Source organism: Topomyia yanbarensis, chromosome 1 (assembly GCF_030247195.1).
Source record: "Topomyia yanbarensis strain Yona2022 chromosome 1, ASM3024719v1, whole genome shotgun sequence".
Taxonomy (NCBI): Eukaryota; Metazoa; Arthropoda; class Insecta; order Diptera; family Culicidae; genus Topomyia; species Topomyia yanbarensis.
Window position 1 is genome coordinate 179,377,038 of NC_080670.1, and position 18,487 is coordinate 179,395,524.

Genomic DNA, 18,487 nt, shown 5'->3' on the forward strand with positions numbered 1-18,487 from the left:
TATTGGTTGTAGATGGCGCACTCTGAGTGGACGACACCTTGGCACCCTTACGGGGCAATGTAGGGGAGGCTGGATTTCTCCTCTTCCTGGATTCCCCTGGGTTAACCAAACCTCTCGTGGGTCGTCAGATTCTTGCTCAACGTTAGCCAAACCAGCATAGGGATTTTCGGACAGGACAGATGGCGAAGCATTCTTTAGCATTTCTGCATAAGAACGCCTTGAGCGTTCCTTAAGGGAGCGCTTAATTTTATCCCCGCGCTGCTTGTACGCAGGGCATGATTTAAGAGCATGTGAAGGGCCCCCGCAGCAAATACACTTTTCAGTTTCTTTGTCGCAAGTCATCCTCATGCTCTCCTTCGCATTTGCCGCATCGTTTCTTATTTCCACAATATGTGGCTGTGTGGCCCAACTGCTTGCAATTGCTGCAGCTCATGACCCGCGGTACAAACAGGCGAACTGGTAGGCGAACCCTGTCAAGGAGGATGTAGTTGGGAAGAGAGGACCCGGCGAATGTCACCCGAAGCGAGCCTGATAGAGAGTAGGTAATCTTACCTCCCTCGGTGTTTGCGGTATACAATTGTTTGCATTCTAAGATCTTAATCTGTTCAAGAGAGGGGTCCTTAAAGCAGCCAACCCCGTGCTCCAACAGTTCTTCGCATTTCAGGCCCGGTTCGGACACTACCCCATCGATTTCACAGGCCACACAAGGCACGTACGCTTTAAATTCCCGCGTAAAGCGCTCACAGCAAGCAATCGCGTTTGCCTGGCCGAGATCATTCATTAGAACACGTATCTTGTTTGCCCGAACACGTGTTATCTGAGTTACGGCCGGGTAATTAGCAGTCAGATCTCGAGAAAGTTTTAATATATTAACCGGTTTCTCTCCGGTCCGAAAATATACCACCCATGGCCCAGAGGAACCTTCTGGGTACTGCTTTATACGGGGAGCAATGCGAGTATTAGGGGGATCAGGGACTTCCATGATTACATCAGATGGTATTTTGCCCTCGGCCATTTAAGCACGAGGGCAGAGCGTTATATAAACGGGAATGTGTCTTATTATTTGATTATAAGGTAGGGTAAAAGTAGGGAAAAGGAAAGAAAGCAAACGAGGAAACAAAATAAAGCAAAACTTATCTGCAAACAACGTCGATTGTTCCGCACCAGCGAAAACAATGTACTGGATTTACTGCCGGCACCAGCAGAATGGCAGCTAACGAACGAACAAAGGATGACCTTGAATCACTGAAATTTACACACCGAACACCACTGTGAAATATAACGATCCGTTCCGTTCAAAGGTTGGGAGACGTATGTTGTAAGCAGCTTTTTCTAAGAAGAGTGCAGTGCCTCTAATCCGCCCAAACAAAGTTGATGCGTTCGATGCAGAAGTTTCTATCAGTGAATGTTAGCTGAAATAGAAGCAATTCATCAAAACATATTACGTACGTGAAAAAATTATGTTTTAGTCGTATCTGTCATTATGCAACAAGATGTATTGGTTGAATAGCCATAAAATGCCATTTTTTCGTATGTTGTCCTGCTCGAGCTGTAGAGCTAGGGTCCCGGAGAGGTTTCCCGTCAAAATTACTCACTACAATTGCAGACGTGACTGGAAATGTTACCCACTAAAACACTGTTTAAGGGGGTCCTCTTATATAACTGTGGCAAAAAGTACCTAATGTTTAAAATTGTTTTTTGAAGCAGTAAAATGACTTAGACATGTGCGCTATTCTGCAAAATGTTTATTAAGGTTTCATTTATAAATACAAATTTTTGAGTGCAAGGTGTCAAAAAAGGCGTCCAAAATGGCGGCTTTCTCGGAACAAGATTTTTCGAATCTGCGGTCATTCTCGTTTTTGAATCATTCAACCAATAAACTTTGGGTGTTGCCTGCCTGCCTTCTCGGGTGCTGTAACCTACAAAATCACAATATTTTGATCATTGACGATTTTTTACAGCCGGCCAAAGTGGTAAAATCATGCGAAAAAAAACGATACTTTATTTTCAAGTGGCCGCCATTTTGTTTCTGTATCGAATTTTTTCATGTTTTTTAGGTTGGGGCGCCTCTACGGAATGTAATCTCCAAGATCGTTTTGGTTTGCTGATTGTAGACGACGAGTTGCAACCTGTATCGTGTCCGCAGATGAGGTCGGTTTTCAAAACACCTTTTGCTGGAGCCGCCATTTTGGACGCCAATTTTGACACCATAAACTCGACAATTTTAATTTTATAGATAAAACCTTAATAAACATTTTGCGGAATAGCGCACATGTCAAAGTTATTTTATTTCTTAAAAAAAATTTCAAACATTAGGTACTTTTTCCACAATTATATAAGAAGAACCCTTAATATTTCAGTAAGAGCCTAGTTCAGATGATAAAGATGATAAAAGTACATAAAAAATTGGTGTTCATAAATTTGTAGTTATTAATCCAAGCATTCTTTAAATATTTTCCTTCTTTTTAGCATGAGCTGTTTCTTCTTATTTTTTTCTATAATTCATGACCGCAAGAAAATTATGCAGCATTTTTCGTATTGCTCATATGTTTCTAATGTCGAGATTGTGGGATTCTTATTTCATTTAAATTTGAAGGTATGAAAATAACGGCAGCTTCTTTGCGTGAATTTATTGTAACCCTATCAAAGGTGACATAGCTTTGGCATTTATTTTGTCTGCGGATTCCAAAGTTCTAAAGAAGCCAGAAGTATTCTATATTTTGTTCTGTTATTCAAAAAGATAAGATCTCCATTTTCATTTAAAATATCAGCTGACTGTACTTTGAAATATCGATTTCTAATATCTTTCGAAATATGACAAGGTGCACTAAGTACGGTTACCGAGAAAAATTCAGTTGAATGTGATTTGATGCAACAGGAAGTGAGCTAAAAACTTATGGTAGCAAATTTTCAACTTGAAGGCGCCTCTTCCTTGGCCTGACAGCGACCCATGAACTATGCTAATGTGATTTGACCGCCCAATTCCGCGACACTGCTTTACGCTTCTTGGAATAGTCTGTGGTTTGACCGAAAATGTTGAATTTTCTGGCGTGCAAGTTTAAATCTCAGTGCTGCTTTAATTTTTATTTTATTTTTTTCAATTTTCCACGCAACATTGCCCATGACACTTAAAAAGAAGCATCTCTTAACCTCATTTCAGGATTTAGACAAAATTAAAATCGCCGGGAGAAATAAATCTTTTGTCATTTGACAGATGTGACTCACTTGGCTAGATAGTGAATTAAATTTATTAATTTTTGTTATGTTTAAAAATCGGGAATAAAACTTTTTGGAGTGGTCTAAAAGCGCTTGGCTCTCGAGGGGGTTCCCTGTCAGAATCACCAACTACAATTGCAGACGAGACGGGAAATGTCACACACTAAAACACTACTTAAGACCAAATGCAGCGGATCGTTTATATGTACGCGCTTTCATGTTTGCGAAATGGTGTGCGTGGGTGATCGCGAAGGGCTCGAGCGTTTGTATGTTAAAGGAGTTTGATCGCGAGACCGTATGATCGCAATTTGGGAGTGAGCTCGGAGACTTATAGCGTATATGCGTTTCTTGTTTGGACCTAAGCAGCTAGGACCAAAGGTTTCACGATCGCGTGGGAACGGGCGTTGGTACACCTCGTTTATAAATTCGTGAGTGCTAACTTAATACCCGGGAAGTGTCACCTCTGCAAGATTGTGGTTATATGTGGGTGCGAATTATCGCGTTTGGGTCCGAGATTAGTTATGGAATTTGCGTTTCGACTTCGTCTCATCAGAATCCGATACTAACTTAGTGACAGAACTAAGCTAGCGCCAGATTGACACTAGCTCCAAAAAACTAAGACACTATTTGTGTTTCTGAGCAAACCCCTAGTCCTGCGTGATGTCCTGCAAGAAAGGGAGTTCTAATTGAGCTGATTAGAAACAATGAAATCTAAACTTGGTTAGGTTTAGCAAGCCAATGCAACATGCATTATGCTATATTTCTCCTGAGTGGACAAACAATTAGGTAACCCGCTTAGTCCTGTCATTAATTTGGTGTCGGATTCTGATGAGACGAAGCTAAAACGCAAATTTCATAACTAATTTAGTTATAGGTAAATGGGCGAATAACCTAACGGTTAAAACCCAAAATAAACAATACAAGTTATAGGTTTTGTACTCTTCACGCGCAGATGGTTTTAAACAATTTTCTCCTTAATGGAGAAAAAATAGTTTTTTTCTCCACTAAGGAGAAATATTTCATAGTGCGAGATTGTTTTATCGAGAAACGCTCGAGCGTTATGTTATTATGTACGTTCGTTTGACCGCGTGGGCGTTTGTATGTCGCGTATACTGGCGTAACGTTCAACAGTTCGAGTTCTACAACGAACTTGTAGAAATATGCATTTCTACTGTTTAATGAAATTGGAATTTGAATTAAATCGATGAAAACAAAAACAAGACCAGATACAGTCTTTGTTGAGTGGGTATTTATTTCTGTCTCAACAGCCTGAACACCGCAGATTATATTTAATTTCCATAGAAGTATTATATATATTTTTTTAATAAACGCGATATATATATATATATATATATATATATATATATATATATATATATATATATATATATATATATATATATATATATATATATATATATATATATATATATATATATATATATATATATATATATATATATATATATATATATATATATATATATATCTTTTTTATGAACAACTTGTGGCAAGTACGTGATACGAATTCGAGATATTGTACCTCTAGTTCTTATACGGGAATCTTAATTTCAATATAGTCCTTTTTAACCACGTGTTTTAAGTTTTTTTTGCCGAAGCGAAACCTAATGCTTGGACTAATGTGTTAATTGATATCAGTACTGCATGGAGTATATGATGGAACTGGATAAAGTCAGCTTCCGTAGGTTTAAGCTTTATTTTTTGTACATATTCTTGGCGCTACGGATTCCCGGACAAACTGACGCGATTAGTGAAGGCGACGATGGATCGGGTGATGTGCGTAGTACGTGTCTCAGGGACGCTCTCGAGTCCCTTCGAATCACGCAGAGGGTTACGGCAAGGTGATGGTCTCTCGTGTCTGTTATTCAACATCGCGCTGGAAGGTGTAATAAGAAGAGCAGGGATCGACACGAGTGGTACGATTTTCACAAAGTCCGTTCAGCTACTTGGCTTCGCCGATGACGTTGATATTATTGCACGAAACTTTGAGAAGATGGAGGAAGCCTACATCAGACTGAAAAGAGAAGCCAAGCGCGTCGGACTTGCCATCAACACGTCGAAGACAAAGTACATGATAGGAAGAGGTTCACGAGAAGAGAATGAGAACCGCCCGCTTCGAGTTTGCATCGGTGGCGACGAAATCGAGGTGGTTGAAGAGTTCGTGTACTTGGGCTCACTGGTGACCGCCGACAATGATACCAGCAGAGAGATTCGTAGACGCATCGTGGCAGGAAATCGTGCTTACTTTGGCCTCCGCAAGACACTTCGGTCGAACAGAGTTCGCCGTCGTACGAAGTTGACCATCTACAAGACGCTGATTAGACCGGTAGTTCTCTACGGGCACGAGACCTGGACCATGCTCGTGGAGGACCAACGCGCACTTGGTGTCTTCGAACGGAAAGTGCTGCGTACCATCTACGGTGGAGTGCAGATGGAAGACGGCACATGGAGACGGCGAATGAACCATGAGTTGCATCAGCTGTTGGGGGAGCCGCCCATCTGTCATACCGCGAAAATCGGACGACTACGGTGGGCCGGGCACGTAGCCAGAATGTCGGACAATAGCCCGGTGAAAACGGTTCTCAATTGCAATCCGACCGGTACAAGAAGACGTGGCGCGCAGCGAGCACGATGGATCGACCAGGTGGAAGACGATTTGCGGACCCTTCGCAGACTGCGTGGCTGGCGACGCGCGGCCATGGACCGAGTGGAATGGAGGAATCTTTTGTATACGGCACAGGCCACTTCGGCCTTAATCTGTTAATAAATAAATAAAATAAATATTCTTGGCGCTAGCGCACCAAAACGCTTCAAAGTTCACGAATAATCGTACAATCTGTACAATATTATCGAGATAAATTTATTTATATGCAATTTCATCATATACGGAATTTAGTAATAGAATCTTATAATTATATAACGTTTGTGTCGATTTCCCACCACAATTTACGTATATAAGGGATCATCCATAAATGACGTACCATTATATGGGGGGAGCTTTGTATTTTGTGATGATGTGTGACGATAGGGGGTAGGGGGTCGTGTCATACTACGTAGATTTTTTAAAGGGGAACAGGGGTTGACCTGATGTCACGACAATCTTATCCGTTTCATCTAGCTAACATCGTTTTTGATTTTCATTAAATTTTTTACGGGGACAACGAGAGGGGTGAGGATTACCGTCAAGCTACGTAATTACCAGGGGGGTATATAGATGTTTGTGACGAAATGCTACGGTGTGGGAGGGGTGGTGTCAAAAATCACTCAAAAAATGCTATGTCATTTATGGATGGTCCCTAACGAGAAATAATTGTTCAAAAAACTATACGTACATCCGATAGCGCTATTCGCAGGTTCGAGTAGTAAGAATGCTGTCAAACTACACTATTTCGTTATGGTGACACTACATTATATAGTCAAACCAGACCATAAATGCAAATACAAACTACTGTCCAATGCACGAAGACTTTCCAACAAGCAACGACGGTACTTGGTGTTTAAAAGGCGACTACCAACACAGAAAAATAAACAACTGACTAAAGATTTCTGTACACACTCAATTCATCTCGACAATTCCTGAACAGCCGTGTAGGCAGCAAATTTAGAAACTCATATTTCAGCAAAGTGAAATTTCATACTATGTTGCGTTTCGGCTTCGCCTCTTCAGAAACCGACACTAACGTATTGTCGGAATAGATTACCGCCGGCTTGACGCAAATCCCTTAAAACTAAAACACACTATGTGTTTCAATCAAACGACTGATCAAACGTGATGTCCCGTTCGAGCAGAAGTTCTGGTTATGCCGATGAGACACAAGTGAAGCCGAAACTTGTCTTGGCTTAGCAGGCCTATGCGAAAGCACTATGCTATATTTCACCCTAAGGAGGAAAATTTCGTAAAAACCAAAATTTCTCACTAGGGTGAAAATTTGTTGGTAAAAACCAGTCTTTGTACAGGAGGGCACAAATCCTTATTTCATACTATGTTGCGTTTCGGCTTCGCCTCTTCAGAAACCAACACTAACGTATTGTCGGAATAGATTAGCGCCGGCTTCTAATCTATTCCGACAATACGTTAGTGTCGGTTTCTGAAGAGGCGAAGCCGAAACGCAACATAGTATGAAATAAGGATTTGTGCCCTCCTGTACAAACTGTACTGATACTGTACAAACTGTACTGATTTTCGGTAAAATATTTTCCGAGTTTCAGTATCTATCGTCACTTTTACTGCGATTTCAGCTAAAAAATTGTTTGCCGAGGTTTCAGTTGTTGACTTGTCGGTAAAAGGTACAAGAAGAGCTGAATTTCGGCAAAAAAATTAAGCGTGTAAAATTTTTAAACCGAATATTTTGTGCGATAAAATATGATATGGTTTCGCCGACATCACTACAGAAAGCTAAGATTATTTGAAATAACTTTCCAACATTACGTCATTGAAACAAAGGAAGAACACTAGAGGATTCATGTGACTTCCCTGTGCGATTCAGGAGAAAACACAAAGATACTCAGGAATATCAACACCGATTTGAGCACTAATACTGCACGTCAGTTGAGGTAGGACTTGAACCAGCTTTTGTTGCTGCGAAGCATTTCGAAGGTTTACTTTGGCATCTTGCTGCAAGTTCGTCAAATACGCGAATATTATTATTTTTTCACGAAATGGCAGTGAAAATTCGTCATATTTGTTATTAAATTCCTGACGAAATTGAGAATCGATTCGTAATTCTAAAACGACTGTTTCACACAACAATCTTTTGTAAAATAACATGGAGGGGGTCACCGCGTATTTAGCGATGGAGGTAAATTAGAACCGTGTTTGTTTGGTATGTTTTCGAAATGTGCCGCTGCCATTAATTCAGCACTTCGAATGAAGGGAAATACATTTTTAAATTGTGTATGTTGCAACTCATTATGTAGAATCTCATAAAAAAAAGAGTTCCGTGTCAGTAGTTTTAATTGTACAATAACATTCTAAGAGTCGATGCAAAATTGTACACATTCTAATTCTTTTGATGTTTGTCTCTTTTAATAGAAAAGCTCTGTAATCATCTCTAGAATGGAGCGGCCATAGCGTAGATGGTAAGTAGATTAGCTTGTAGCCAGCTCATTTGGGATAATTGTCAACTCCCACATTATGGATTATAAATTTTAAAAATATATGAACCATTCGTTAAAACCAATCAAAACCAATAAAAACTAAAAGTATAAAACTAGAAGAGATATGTACCATGATAACGAATCATCAACAATCAATTTTTGTACAGTATCGAATCTCTAAAAAGAATAAAAATTTAAGAGGCGCAAGGAAGATTTGAAAACAAAAACACAATACATTTACCGAACTATAATTTGTTATTTCCTCCTGCTCAGACTATTGTACGGTAAAACACTCCCCAAGCCACACCAGATGGAGACATTCTACGTACCAGATTCATGTCGCCATCTACAAAGGAAACGACCAAACTGCTATAGAAACCGACCGTGACCGTACTAGATTGCACTCATCACCGTATATATGGTAAGAGAGACAGTACTAGAGCAACTCAGCAGAGACACACATCTCTCACTGCACTACCGTTCGTAGACTACTAGCACACAAACGCTCCGAAATCAAAACGAAGCAGGCGCACGAAAAATTTCTCTCGCCTGACTCTCCGAACAGCTCTTTTCTTTACATTTTTACCTCTCATCCGCGCAAACAGCTGCTATAGGGACAGCGATCAGCTGTTTCGTTCATACGTTCGCTCTCAGTCACGTCACGCAGAATGATGCCAAATTTCATCAAAACAAACAAAAAATAAAAACATTTTCGCTATTTCACTTGGTGATGGCACTTCGCTCCAACTGCGCTGCGGTACAATCAGCTGCCGAAGCGTCATCAGTGGAGCGTGGATTTGCGGTCTAAACATATTTGTGCCGAGCTTACTCTGTGACCTTGCTGATTCATTCTAGTAAAATTACACATAAGACTGGCCTACACGAACATTTTTTTCAACTAGTGCATAGGGTGATGAGCCTATTTGCGCCATGTTTCTATTATCACCCTATCCATTTGAAGCCGTTGGTTAGAGCAGTGTCTGCCATCTTTGTTCAACGCATTGAGTCAAATGGTAGCGCAACAATAGGGACACTCGATTCGAGTTTTCATTGTGCTCAAACACGAGAATTTTACTGTTTTCAACGCATTTGTGTTATTATATTGGTTCTTAACAACGAAGCAAAGCGGTTGATGTCAATTTTTACGCATTCTATTGATTGTAAGGCAAGAAATTATCGAATTAATGAGGCACCTTGCTTAGTATGGTGAAAATAGGCACATCACCCTACTATAAAAGGGGGGAAACGGATATTATTGTTTGACTAGTAGTTTGACCGTTGAACTCAAGTAGATAGGTCATTTTGTTTTTTAACAGTGCCGCCCGATAGATTAAAAACGTTCAAATAGTTGGGTGATTCATTTCGTTACATATAATGAAATACGTTTGTCATAAATTTTCTTATTTTTGTGTTGGGCCAATTTTGATCAGCAACATCTTTGGAACAGCCTTTTTTGGCCCTATTAGAGAAGGTACAGTACAATTTAATTAATGGATGAAATTCGTATAAACTGGCATTAGCCACTTTGCTTCGAACCAATATAAGAAAAATATAACGTTCTGTTTGAGCGCAGCGAAAATTCGAATCGAGGTCCAAAATTATCACCCCACCATTTGAGCACTGCGTTGAGCAACGCATTCAAATGGGTAGCCTTAGAGTTAACCTATTTTGACCTCCTACCCTAAGTGTTAAAATAAAACTCACCTTTCTTTCTCTCTTCACTCAGTGCAACAGCTATGCGCGCCACCTACTACTGCTTGACGCCATTGCCAGCCGAACTGCCAGTAGCAACACTACCAGCCGCCTCGGCTCCACTAATCAACGGCGGTAGCCGGGCAAACTCCTTCCACAGCCGTTGAAACTCCATCTGAAACGGAACGACAAGTTCCGGCAGCGACGTCAGCACCATATTATCCCAATTGCTGGACAGAGCCTGCATGGTCCAATTGGTGGACCCACTGATCACTATACCGCCGAGCGGGAACGGATCGGTAGCCGCGTCCTGTACCTTGCGCTCATCGATCGACCGCTTCAGCTTCGGATCACAGCGAACACAGCGGGAACCATTATCACTGCACTGCACTTTACTACCGGAATAGGTAGGACTACCGTTGGCACTGCCACTGGCGGAATCTCCGGCGGTGCCAGAAACCGACGAAAGAACACTACACTTAGCAGCATCGGTAGCACTGTTAACACTGAGCTTGGCCGGAGCATCACAGCAGAAACCATTTCTGCGCACTTTTTCACTGTGATAGCACTGGGGGCAGAGCCAATCGGTGTCGATTAGGCAGAACTTGTGGTGCATCAGGTAGGCACTGTTCTGCTTGTTGAAGCGTACCGGGATGCCTGTTGGGGGGAACGGGAAGAAAATATAAAGGAGGATTAGTTGTTTGCGATAATTTTGTGTAAAAAAAATTTCGTAAGAACTGAGACAATTTGAGTGTAATTACTTGCCATGTTCGAATCATGTTCAATTTTAAAGTAAACATGAAATTTTTAGTATATTCGAAAACATCTGGTTCAAAAAATTGTGAGAAAAAGGCATGCCAGTATCAAACTAAAATGCAAATGCCATCTAGAATGACAAATAACATCATTTTCTTTTATTTTTGGAACCTTGTGCCAAATTTCATTTTATATATTTAAGAAATACTGGAACGGACGAGATCCGAGTAGAACGCGCAGAGCGGAGTGAGAGCATCAGTACGAGAAAAAAATCGTAACAAACTCTAATTTTTCGTGTAGTCAGAAATTTTGGGTTTGTTTTTGGTAAATCATTGATTTTTTGAAAATGCTGAAAATTAAATTTGAAGTGCTTCATAGATAATTTTCTTCTCTAATATATTGGAGTCAAAGAATATATCCTTAGTTGATCGATCCCAGCTAAAATCCGGTTCAGAATGCTTTGTCTCAAGAGTTCAATATCGAAATTCTAAGACTTAAAGCTAATTTTTTTGAAAAAAAAAAAGGCAAGCTACTTGCCTAAAAATATATGAGGAATGTTAAGAAGACCGTACTCTTGAGAACCTTCCTGAGTATGAGCCTCTTCAGTTGATTTCATGTTCGGGATTATTGTAAAAAAAAATTGATAAAACATGGTCGAGTTCGAAATTAAGTTCGATATATTTTGGAGTATAAATTTAACGCCACTGTGTACTTTTGAAGCTTCTTTTCCGGTGTATAAGGCTTTTACTTCTACGATATGTAATTTTAGTGGAAAAACGAAAATAAGCTTGCACAAGTCATGTCAAATAATGAAGTACCGCGCGCCATCTGTGTACCGATAAAAGCTTCGATTTGTCAATGGGCATTTCGCTCCACCTACTGCGGCATCTACAGATATATAGCGTAAACAGGATAAAATGGTTTCGACGCGGATCTCTCATTAGGGCCTAAGTCGCAAAAATAAAGAAAAATTAGTTTGAATATTCGACAATGCTTTTTTAAGGTTCAACCGAGAATGCCTTCATATTTGGCCATCTTTGGAAACGGAAAAAAAAGTTTTTTTTTCGGTACGCTTCACACAAACTATATGAAAATCAACCAATGCCTTTGGGGCATTGGTAGTGTACTACTGATTAATTTTCATGAAGATTTTTTTGCCAACGGTGTTCCTGAGTCAAGCATAATGTCCCGCAAAAAAAGAGCTCATTTTAACTATGCTATATTTCACCCTAAGGAGGAAAATTTGGTTAAAACCAAAATTTCTCGCTAGGGTGAAAATTTGTTGGTAAAAACCAGTCTTTGTACAGGAGGGTACAAAGACTTATTTCATACTGTGTTGCGTTTCGGCTTCGCCTCATCAGAAACCAACACTAACTTATTGTCGGAATAGATTAGCGCCGGCTTGACGCAAATCCCTTAAAACTAAAACACACTTTGTGTTTCAATCGAACGACTGATCAAACGTGATGTCCCGTTCGAGCAGAAGTTCTGTTTATGCCGATGAGACACAGTGAAACCGAAACTTGTCTTGGCTTAGCAGGCCTATGCGAAAGCACTATGCTATATTTCACCCTAAGGAGGAAAATTTGGTAAAAACCAAAATTTCTCGCTAGGGTGCCCTCCTGTACAAAGACTAGTTTTTACCAACAAATTTTCACCCTAGCGATGTGTCTCATCGGCATAAACAGAACTTCTGCTCGAACGGGACATCACGTTTGATCAGTCGTTCGATTGAAACACAAAGTGTGTTTTAGTTTTAAGGGATTTGCGTCAAGCCGGCGCTAATCTATTCCGACAATAAGTTAGTGTTGGTTTCTGATGAGGCGAAGCCGAAACGCAACACAGGGGCTCATTTTAAGCTGATGAGAACTAATGAAATCCGGCACTAGCTTAGTCCTGTCACTAAGTTAGTGTCGGATTCTGATCAGACCGAGTCGAAACGCAAATATTATAACTAACTCAGACAATTAATTTTCTCTTCCCTTCTGTTATTCTGAACAAGCTACATTTGATTCGCCATGAGTTCATGTAAAAATTTGCTCACAATGATAATAATGAAAAAGTACAACTAGAGCTTGAACATTTGCCTGGAATGCCAGGATTTTATTTTTGGAATAATAGCAGCCAGTTTTCAGGATTTTGTATCCGCCACAGAGTAATTTCGCAAGTCACATTTTCTAGAGAAATAAAATGCATTATGCGTCAAAATTTGATGAAAGCTCTAAAATTTTTTTAACGAAAATTGAACTGCATAAAACGTCGAGATTTGATGTAAGCTAAAAAAAATGAAAATTGATTTTTTTGGACTTTTTTGTTCAAAGGGGCGAAAATTTCCAAATCGAGCTGGTATTTTTAATGCCAAATAACTTTAAAATGCATAAAGCGTCAAAATTTGAAGAAATATCGAAAAAAATTTTTTTAATGAGAATTGACTTTTTTGGCAATTTTTGTTCAAAGGGGGGAGTAAAGGAAAATTTCAAAATCGAATTTGCATTTTTGATGCCAAATGACTTTAAACTGCATAAAACGTCGAGATTTGATGTAAACTTGAAAAAATATTTTGACGAAAATCGACTTTTTTGGCCTTTTTTCGTTCAAAGGTGGGAAAATTTCAGATTCGAGCTAGTATTTTTAGTGCAAAATAACTTTAAAATGCAGCGTCAAAATTTGATGAAATCTCACAAAAAAAAAATTACGAAAATTGACTTTTTTTGGCAATTTTTGTTCAAAGGGGGAGTAAAGGAAAATTCCAAAATCGAATTTGTATTTTTGATGCCAAATGACTTTAAACTGCGCATAAAACGTCGAAATTTGATGCAAAACTCGAAAAAAATTTTTTAACGAAAATTGACTTTTTTTTGCAATTTTTGTTCAAAGGGGGGAGTAAAAGAAAATTTCAAAATCGAATTTGTATTTTTGACGCCAAATGACTTTAAATTGCATGAAACGTCGAGATTTGATGTAAACTCGAAAAAAAAATTTTTGACGAAAATTTACTTTTTTTTGTTCAAAGGGGGGGGGGGGGGGGAATTTCCAAATCGAGCTGGTATTTTTAATGCCAAATGACTTTAAAATGCATAAAGCGTCAAAATTTGATGAAACCTCGAAAAAAAATTTTTTAACGAAAATTGACTTTTATTGGCAATTTTTGTTCAAAGGGGGGAGGAACCTCAATTAAATAGATCAAATGTGTTGGGGTGATCAGCTGCCGTTGTGTGTGATTCTCGCTTTGCAGGCAGGGTACGATCACCGTCGCTAGTGGGATAATCATATGTTCTTTCTGGGATGTCACCATACCCAGGGATAGCATAAGGGTTAGTGCATTGGACCGGAGTCTCAAAGGTTGCGAGTTTGAATCTCACTTCCGGGGGGAATTTTTTCACATGATTGCTTAGCTTCACTCACCATTTCCGATCGTTTTCCCCCGTTGATCCTCTTAACTGCTAGTAGTACATCATTCGCATAGAGCAGAATTTCTTCTTTTTGTTCGATTAGAGGTTTTAACCTTAAGGTCATTTGCCTCTTCGGGTTACAAAAATTTCTAACCCTAGGTGCAGGGTCGGGACTTGAACCCAGGTGCGCTGCGTACAAGGCAATCGATTTACCAACTACGCTACGCCCACTCCAGCAGAATTTCGACATCAGCTGGGATTAATGCGAAAATCGGTTCCATTGTGACCAGAAATAGAGTAACGGATAGGATGGATCCATGAGGAACACCGTTTTCTACCACGCAGCGGCTGGATAATGTTCCGTTCGCTGATACCCGGAAGGTTCCATCAGATAGTAAGCTTTTCCAGCTTGCGAGAGTTCGAAGAATAGCAGGTCGTATCGTACGCCATTGATACCGATGTACGATTCCATCTGAGCTAGATGAGACTCGACACCTCTTCCCGGGCGAAATGCATGTCGGCGACGATCCAGTCTTTCATTATCTTATTATCATATTATAATTTGCCTAATGCAACTCAGGGGAGTGATGGGGCGATAACCGACTAGACTGCATGGAGCGGTCTCCCTCCGGTTTTGGAATCGGCATTACCATTCTCTCTTTCCACTGGTCCGGGAAGGTGCCAGAGTCCCACACTTGGTTAAACAAATCGAGCAGAACTACTTCAGTGGAGAAAGGGAGTCGTTACAGTAAAGGGTATTTGTATTTGTAAAAAATTTATTCATCTAACATTTAATGTCTTAATGAAATTTCCTAAAATTAGTGTGATTCAATTCGTCTTCTAAATCCAGATGCGGTGAGGTTAAAATCAAATAATTCGGAGAACTCGTTGAACCTCCGAACCATTGCGATGACAGGACTATTGGCAGCATAGTCAGTTGGTCTCATTTCAGGAACAAGCATCAGTCTTTGGCGAAGAGTACGAGATGGCGCATAGAAATGCATTTGTGCTAGTAGGTCAGGTACGTCGTATTCATCCAGCAGTATTTTGGCCACAACGACTGCATGCGATGTCATTCTCCTTTCAGCAAGGGTGTGCAAGCCTAACAAACGACAGCGGTCTTCATACGGTGGCAAGTTTTGCGGATCACTCCATGGCAAGAAACGCAGAGCATATCTGACAAACCGTCTCTGAACGCCTTCGATCCTATTGATCCAAACAGCATGGTAAGGATTCCAAACGACATTTCCAAATTCTAGCATCGACCGCACTAATGAACAGTAAAGAGCTTTAAAACACAAAGGATCACGAAATTTGTTGGATATCTTAAACATGAATCAACACGATGGTAAGTCAGTTTATAATCCAGTATTACTCCAAGGTCTTTGATGTAGTCAACACGTTGTAGTTGATTTCCAGCAATATTATAATCAAAAGGAAAGGTGTTCCTAGTGCGATGAAAGCTGATGACACTGCATTTGGGAATGCACAAAACCATCATATTCCGCACACACCAGTCGTTAAGAGTATCCAGAACGGTTTGCAGTACCAGGCAGTCGGACTGATCACGAATTACATAATATAGTTTAACATCGTCAGCGAAAAATAGTTTGCCGCCAGGATTTAAAATACTAGCCACGTCATTAATAAACAGCGAAAATAGCAGCGGTCCGAGTGTTCTACCTTGAGGAACTCCAGAGCTGTTTGAAAAGCAATCAGACTGAGCAGTGCCAGTACTAACAGCAACTTGACGATGAACGAGATACGATCGAAGCCACTCACAAAACCTAGTCGTGCAGCCAAGTTTTTTTCAGTTTGGCAATCAGGATATCGTGATTCACTTTGTCAAAGGCGGATTTCAAATCAGTATATATCGCATCCACTTGAAGTTTTTTGCACAAATTATCCATACAAAATGACGTAAAGCTCACTAGATTGGTGTCCACCGAACGGCCAGGATAGAAACCATGCTGACAGGTGCTAATATAGTGTCTGCAGGAAGCAAATAGTGTTTCGTTAACCAGTGACTCAATCAGTTTTGATTCAACTCCAAGCGAAGTAATTCCACGGTAATTTTCAACGTTACGCTTGTCGCCTTTTTTGAAAACAGGGATTAGTGTCGAACATTTCCAGTGCACTGGAAACGTTTGCTGCTGAAGCGATATATTGAAAAGTTGCGCGAGTGGTGTAGCCAAGATGTCCGAGCATTTTTTTAATACAGCTGCAGGCATAATACTCGGACCGGGATCAAAGGACGCTTTTGTCTTCTGGATAGCCGAACGAACCATTTCATCGTCGATGAAGAAAACATCCATGCTGAAAATGTCAGAAGGGACGTCTCGAACAGCGTTGTCAATCACCTCAGGCGATGCCGAATCTTGAGAGAAGACGCTCAAAAAGTGCCGTGCAAAACAGCTGCACTTATCTTCAGCAGAGAAAGCTGCATCGTTGTCGAGAAACATTTCAGATGGGAGACCAGTTTCCTTGGGGTTCCGACGTAAGTTCAGTTGTATGCGATTTACGTAACGTCTATAGAGAAACTTGTTATAACTGCGGTAATCGTTACTAGCGAGCGAAAAAAAAAATCGCTTCGATAAAGTACATCGTCGATTAGTAAAAGCACGAAGTGCTTTACTACGCAAGCGTTTTAGTCTGCGTAGAGTTCCATTGGACCAAGGTGGTTTCTTGGCAGGTTGATATTTCGGGACTGAAGCTGCAACACATTCCAGAAGTAAACAGTTGTAGTGAGTTACAGCATCGTCGACATTTCCATATCAACATTTGAATAGGGCTAATAAGATTTGTAAACAAACTTTTGTTTTGCTGATTTCTCCTAATTTGTTATCATTTCAACACAGAAAACATTTGAAATTGATTCTACCAAGGATAAAGATGTTGATTCATGTGTATTTTTCATGAAACTCAACTCGGTAGCGGAATAATGAGCGAAATAAGTTTGTTTACAAAAGTCTCATTAGCCCGTTTGAAGAATTACTATTGATTTGCAAAATGTTGCAACTCATTCCAGTTGATCCGCATTAGAGAGCGTCGAAGAGTGGAATAATCTGTCTTGCGAAAATTGAATTTATCAAGAGTCGGTTCGTCCTCGTAACGAAGACTTCGGCGGAACTTCAGCAAAACTTCCAAAGCAAGACGGTGATTGTCAAGGGGTACTAAAATTTCGGGCGCCTCCACAACAGAACATTCACGTACTGCACTTTCACTGACAAAAACTAGGTCCAAAAAGCGGGACTGATGATTGGAAATTAGACTAACCTGTTTCAGTCCATGAAAGGCTATTCCATCAATTAGGAGACGACTCGCAGGAGTGGTGGTCGAAGAGGTCGGGTCGGGGAATGCAAAATCGTGACCAGATGGAGTCCAAATGAGCCCGGGTTGGTTGAAATCACCAAACAGGAACAATTCGTCACTAGAATCTGCGATAGAACAGACGTATTCCACGGCATCAAGATGAAACTGCACAATATTACATGTCATGTTGCTTTTCCGGAGGTATGTAGGCAGCTCCTATGAAACAGTTTCTAGATGCTCTGCTAAGTTTCACCCAGACACTCTCAATGGAAGCGAATCTTTCTTCCGCAATCCGACAAGAGACGAGAATGTTCGAAACAGCCACAAGAAACCCACCACCACGCGAGCGGGTACTGTATCCGACATTATCAGGTCCTGTTGATGCTCCACCACCCTTAGAAATCTGCGTTGAAGCGTTTAAACAGGAAGGCTTAGGGTGACCGTGTTAGAGCGCCTTTCACCCTGGAGCTGATTACTCCGATTCTATATCTCTGTTGAGGGGCTCTCGGGGTTGATGCTCTGTACTAGATTGTAGGATATAAGCGAGTAGAAATGAAAAAATGTTATTAACTTATCGATTTTAGATGAGCAAGCCTTGATTGTTGTGACAGACAAACAAGCTCTAGATTTTGGAAGGAAGTTGACGAGAACGGACGCAAATTGTGTTTCAACAGCTTCGGTCACGACAAGGTAGTCATCAGAAGCGAACGCGGTGTTCAATATAATCGGAACGTTCAGGATGTTTAGCGGGCATTCATGGATGAACAACAGCGGTTCATTAATGAAGAAGGGAGAATGAGTACGGAATCGCACCCGATAGAACAAAATTTCGAACCTGCAGAAAATATTGACAATGATCCGGCGATTAGGCAGCCAGAGGGTACAGTGAGAAATCCAAAACGAATCGTCAAGCAGCCCGATTGGATGAAAGATATGGTTTTATATCACATATATCAATAGAGTAGGAGCGAAGGAAGAATGTAGGAGATAAGCCGAGAAGA

The 18,487-nt window shown here is 40.4% G+C and overlaps 1 protein-coding gene across 3 annotated transcripts in view; it reads right to left on the reverse strand.

The window, feature by feature from the left end:
• The window catches only part of LOC131683157 (mitochondrial cardiolipin hydrolase), a 298,950-nt gene that overhangs the window by 274,492 nt on the left and 5,971 nt on the right, over window positions 1–18,487 (reverse strand). For all 3 annotated transcript variants that reach the window (XM_058965006.1, XM_058964992.1, XM_058964998.1), the window contains exon 2: window positions 10,039–10,683. In XM_058965006.1, the coding sequence (XP_058820989.1) occupies window positions 10,085–10,683 (599 nt within the window). In that variant the 3' untranslated portion in view covers window positions 10,039–10,084. The remainder of the gene's footprint in view (window positions 1–10,038; window positions 10,684–18,487) is intronic.